The sequence below is a fragment of the Rutidosis leptorrhynchoides genome, chromosome 2 (genome assembly GCF_046630445.1).
Source record: "Rutidosis leptorrhynchoides isolate AG116_Rl617_1_P2 chromosome 2, CSIRO_AGI_Rlap_v1, whole genome shotgun sequence".
NCBI classification, from domain to species: Eukaryota; Viridiplantae; Streptophyta; class Magnoliopsida; order Asterales; family Asteraceae; genus Rutidosis; species Rutidosis leptorrhynchoides.
This window is the reverse complement of record NC_092334.1, coordinates 179,790,958-179,796,715: the sequence shown is the minus strand read 5'-3', so window position 1 is coordinate 179,796,715 and position 5,758 is coordinate 179,790,958. Positions and strand designations below refer to the sequence as shown.

General features: G+C 31.9%; 1 protein-coding gene across 4 annotated transcripts; it reads left to right on the top strand.

Annotated features, from left to right (window-relative positions):
• The first annotated feature begins 1,120 nt into the window (after positions 1–1,120).
• On the top strand, positions 1,121–4,315 carry LOC139891588 (uncharacterized). 4 transcript variants are annotated; one of them, XM_071874564.1, is made up of 8 exons: positions 1,121–1,254; positions 1,789–1,941; positions 2,038–2,127; positions 2,229–2,311; positions 2,402–2,465; positions 2,554–2,671; positions 3,444–3,598; positions 3,998–4,315. In XM_071874564.1, exons 2-8 carry the CDS (start codon positions 1,822–1,824, stop codon positions 4,079–4,081), a joined length of 714 nt encoding a protein of 237 aa, XP_071730665.1. In that variant the 5' UTR covers positions 1,121–1,254; positions 1,789–1,821; the 3' UTR covers positions 4,082–4,315. The 4 variants fall into 4 exon arrangements, with proteins under 4 accessions (XP_071730665.1, XP_071730668.1, XP_071730667.1 ...); XM_071874567.1 differs by having other exon boundaries at positions 1,125–1,254; positions 1,832–1,941; positions 2,043–2,127; XM_071874566.1 differs by having other exon boundaries at positions 1,126–1,254; positions 1,832–1,941.
• Positions 4,316–5,758: the final 1,443 nt, after the last annotated feature.

Here is a 5,758-nt window from a genome sequence, read left to right as displayed (position 1 = left end):
AATAAGAGATGATAATATATACTTTTTTTGCACTTTAACTACACATACGTTATCAAAAACTTTAAACAAATATAGTTAACCAAATGGACCTTTAATCAACAACAAAGTATGCCAAATATACTTACAAAGCATGTCAGCATTATCTTTTTGTTTCTTTTTGAGTATAGCACCAAACATGTGAGCATCAACATTTAGTTTCTGCTATAGTGTATACATTTCATTAGCAAAAAGTGTAATTAATGTCCAACCAACTAAATCAATTAAACCAACAGTTAGTAAATTGTTGGTTTCAAATGAGAATATTGATGATGATTAACACAAATAACAACGATAGAGAATTAACCTCCAATCTGCAAAAAGAAGATAACACCAATAACAACGATAGAGAATTAACAACGGTTTTTCGTAAAGAATAATGAAATTAACTGTAACGAATGAACGAATTAACAACGGTTTTTGTAAGGAATAATGAAATTAATTGAAAAAGAACGAATGAATTAACAACAGTTTTTGTAGGGAATAATGAACTTAATTGAAAGCGAATATGATGTAGATAATTCCACATAGCTTTGATTGCCGAATGCAGACAAATTTTCTCAATAGTAGGAGAGGATCCAAATATTGTTGCATATGCGTAGAAAGATAATCACCATGTCAATTGATACGCCGTTCCTTCCATTTAACCTGTATTGGCCAAAAAATCGCTTCGGATTCATCGATTTAGATTTGTGTTTGTTTTGTTTACCGATTGAATAATTGGGATTTAATGTTTGTATTCGATTGGTTGTAGAGACGAAGAACGATGGGAGTTATTAGGGTCTGTATCGGGTGGGTTGAAGAGACGAAGAAGGAGAAGATAGAATGAAGTTCGATTTTTTTTTTTTTTTTTTAATATTGCCAGCGTGACATGCTTAGGTGTTAAATGTAATTAGGAGAGTGATTAACATGTCAGCACTTGTTATTAGGAACTTCTAATTGTCTGACACATAAGATTTAAATTCATGATTTATAAGATGTAATAGATAGATAGATAGAAATAGATAATAGATAGATTTATTCTCAAATAAAAATATAAATAAATAATAAGAAAAATATAAATAAAACAACCTCATTTAAAAAGCAAATCATTATCAATATCATCTTGCTATATTCTCTCTCTGGAAAGATAAGAAATCAACCCGTGATATACATGGTTAATCTGGCGTTACAAGCATCTTCCACTTATCTGTAGTTGTCGACAGAATCAAAGTTCTCGTAAGTTGTTTTATGCTCATGTTTTGTATTTTATATATACTGATCCTAAATCTCCAAATTGAACATTATAGTTTGTTTTCTTTCCCCCTTTTTATTTGTTGCTGATTGAGTTAAATTGTTGAAAATTATCTATAATTTCGAAGAATCAGTTATTGTTTATCTTGATTCTAGGTAACTTGGCTGATTAAGGTAAATATTTTTGCTTACTCCTTGTTAGGGTATTGACTTTTGATTTGACCAGATATATAGTTTGACCTAATAATTATTGACTATAGTTTCATGTTTTTTGCTTCATATATTCATACTAGCCCTAATGCATATTAACTTACTAGATTCCTAAACCGTTACAACTTAAATTTAACTAATGACATTCTCTTAAATTCACCTGTAAAACATTTTGATCGTGCAACAAATTTCTGATTCGGCTGCTGATACAATAAATTTAGAGTAGGCTTAAGGGCACTGTAATGTCGTTTTGTCTGTTTTTCAAGTTGAATGCTAAATTTCAATAATCTCGTTTTGTTGAAAACCTAGTCAGCTAGTCCTACTCAAGAGAAAACACGCTTCATGTTTGAAGGTCCTGTAGGAATTAAGATTTTCCCAGATTATTTCCAAGTTCCGATTTCTGGTGCAGACACCCCTCAAGCAATAAATTCATCAGTTTCACAGGAAGAAAACAAAATTGAGGTATTGATTAATTTAATAGCATAGATCAAATTGTGTCTAGTCTTACATATAAACTCCTTTTTTTAAATAAATAATTTTTATTTTATCTGCCATTAGCAAAGCTATAGCAACCGACTGCGGGCTATGCTGAACTTATTCAATATAAAGAGGCTATCTTGGGGAACAGACACTGATGGGAAACAAAAGGTTTATTTAATATTTAATACAAAACTTTAACCGATTAAAAAAATTTCATGTTCAACTTTTTTTTTTATGTATCTTAAAACTGATGTTACCATGTTAAACAGGTTGTATTATCTCCCATAGAAGTAGAATCACTTCGATCAGAACTTTCCGATCTAGAAGAACGAGAAGCTCATTTGAAAGCTCGGTATACATTTTAGTGATTACTATTTCTTTAACTATTAAATATAGTCATGTTTTTCATTACATAATATCACCTGTTAATTACTTCATGTAGGTTGGAACATATTGATGAAATTCTACGTTCTGCCCGTCTGTCAAGCTATCTACAGATGCGAACTGTATTGTCCAATCATTGCATATGTTCATTCATCTGTATCTAATTAATATTTTCAGTGATCTGACTATATTTTGAATCTCGTGTTACAGAGATGGACAGCGTTACCTGGTGAACCTGTCCCGCTTGATGATACAGAAGTTGATGATTGGCTTCCACGTTTTGTTGTCCTTCAAGGACCCTGCATCTTCTTGTATTTTATGTCAACAGGTAAATATGTTTCTTCCTTTTTTTAATCTATGTAGTCTTTACAAAAAGGGTGAAGATAGTTATTTGCATACCTGGCAATTGAGACCCACACTCTCAAATTTGGGTCAAATGGGTCAAACTTAAAAAAAAATAAAAATTAGGCTTGGCAATGTAAACCAAAACTTAAAAAGAAAGTCCAATGAGTTTTTCTCCAACCTATTGGGTCTTATACAAAATATAAAAGAACGGGTCAAATGGGTATCAAATCCTAAAGTTCAATAGAGACAGGTCTAATGGGTTAAATGGGTCGAGCATAACAAGTTTCATCCGTCAATCCTTTATGAAAGCATTAATGGTTATATCAGTTATTATGTATATTAATATTTTGTTATATATATAATAAATATTAATAATAATAATAAATAATATAATAATAATAATAATAATAATTAATAATTAATAATTAATAATTAATAATTAATAATTAATAATAATAATAATAATAATAATAATAATAAAACAATATAATAAATGTAAAAAAATCAAATGTAAAAGTATATGACCCGTTTGGACCTATTTGACCCATTACCCGGTTCGACCTACTACCCAAAACGACCCAACCTGACCCGTTTGGACCCGTTAAAATTTTTTACCAGTTTGACCGATGACCGGTTTCAACCCAAAATTGTTTTGACCCGTTACCCAAACCGACCCAACCTGACCCGTTTGCCAGGCATAATTATTTGTACGTATGGCTGCTATTTTAATTGGTGATGCATGTAAATTGTTGCAGATATAAGCCCGCAGGACTCGACCCTTTTGTCCGACGTTGTGGAAGTAGGGCGTATGCCATGTGTTATTCAAGAAGAGGGGGACACACGATATTACTTTTACATAGTAACTCGACAAGGATTACGATATGAATGCTCAAGTGGTTCGAAGTTGCAGGTACCATTTTTACTGCATGTGAATCTTCGTGTTCTGTTGGTTGTGCGGTTTATTTCATTATTTAGTATTTTAGGTTAAAGAACCAAAATAGACCAACCTAACAAGCTTACAGCTACAAAGTCCCAAAAGTCTAGAATCACCAAGTCATAAAGATTAACTATAACATTAAATTAAGTGATGTGTAGCTGCAAAGTGTAATCTGGAGTTGACAAATTTCGACCCATTTGCTTGTAAGAAATGGGTCAATGGCCTGCAAGTTGCCCATTAATTGTTTCCAAAAGGGTAGAAGTGTTTGCCAGGCCAAACTGCCAAACTGACCTGCACCTAAACGACCTGTTTTGACCTCTTACGTGATTTTAGAGCTGACCTTCAATAATCTTTTATTTTCTTTTGTTTCAGGTGGATGCGTGGGTAACAACGTTGCAAGACGAATGTAAACTGGGATCAGATTCAACCAATCTCGATCATTCATCTGATACATGACATCAACGCATGTCAAGTGATTGTACATAGTTGCTAGTTAATGAATTGGCTAATAAGCTATTCGACCAACAATTCACCATGTTATTTATTTGTACATATCAATGCCCACTGCCTCTTAGTAACTAAAGAACTTTAGTCATTCTTGTGATAAACAGAAATCTAAATTTTATCAAATATATGTTTATGTTTATGGAAATTAAAAAAACAATAGATGTTTATGGCAAATAAGAAGAAAGCCTGACTAATACTAACTTTTTGATTCACTTGAGTTGAGCTACAAATGATCCAATTATCTTCCTTGTGAGTTGCAAACAATAGATGTTCGGTGACTTTTACAAAGCCTTTTCAAGTGATCCGAATTTTATTTATTTATTTATTTTTTGAGTAAAGGACTAAAGTTACTACCCGATGAATTACCAATTTTTTTTAGAAAGTTTTTTTGCTAAAGGGTTTAATCGCTGAAGAATGTAAAGATGCCCGTAAACATTCCACCCTTATTTGGATCTGACCCACTAGCTCGGATCTAAGGTGTTCGACCCCGATAAAACACACTTTCTAATCCAACTCTTGTAAAGAGAAATGAAAGGTAGCGTTTTTATCCTCCCAAAATTATATCTTCGGGTCGAATAAAAAACTATTTGATATATATATTTTTTGAAGGCAAAAGTCAAATACCAGTACAAAAATTTAGTATCGAAAATCAAAGTATTTGCAATGCGCAGAGGATATTCTTGATTGTTTACTAACAACGGAAAATAGTTTTTCATTCTAACAATCTCCATAATCATATAAGACTAGTTTAATGCCCGCGAATTCGCAGGATTTTGAAAGTACAATTGCAACATCACTATTTTATACTCCAATTGAATAATAATATAAATCGTTTCTAAAGTAGATTAAAAGTAATGTGTATTCACATGACACCAAGGGTTGTGTACTTTTTCTGTATATTAAGTTCTGTTTCTATTGCCTTTTAATGGGAAGAGATATCTGATTCTATATCTCTTAAAACATATCAATTTTCATATTAAGTGACAAAGTAACAACTTTAATACCGAATTAAGAGTTGTATAGACCCTTAAATTAGATTGTTGTTGAGATAACTTAAACTATGTCAAACTTTCCGGGGACACATTTCACAGTATTTGGTTTTGCTAACTTAAAATGCAAAACACACAATTGACAAAACTTTTTTTGTCAACTAAAAGGCAGATTTATGTGATTTTTGGGTAACATAAAAATGATACTCAAGCCTACGATGACAATGGATTGAAAACTACTACTTATCACACTAATTTTTAATCATAGAATAAATTTTTGGAGACAGAGTCTCGTTTACATAATTTAAACATCACATGTTTATGGATATCGAGTGTAAAAAGAATTAAAGTCAATCAACCATTTGTTGCTATGCACTCACTTGCTCTCCATAAGTTGACTTTTTTATTCCACTACAAGTAGCATATGATGTCCATAACTTCAATTTGTCTTCAATTCTACAATGCAGAACATCTAGCAATGCTCTTGATGGTGTTAAGAAAAGTTCCCATCAGAACATCTGGCAATGCTCTTGATGGTGCTAAGAGAAGTTCCCATTTGCGATTAAAAAATTGGTACGAGTTTTGGAAATTTGTTTGTTAAAAGTATTTTTTTGGACATCAGTTTGGGATCACCCAG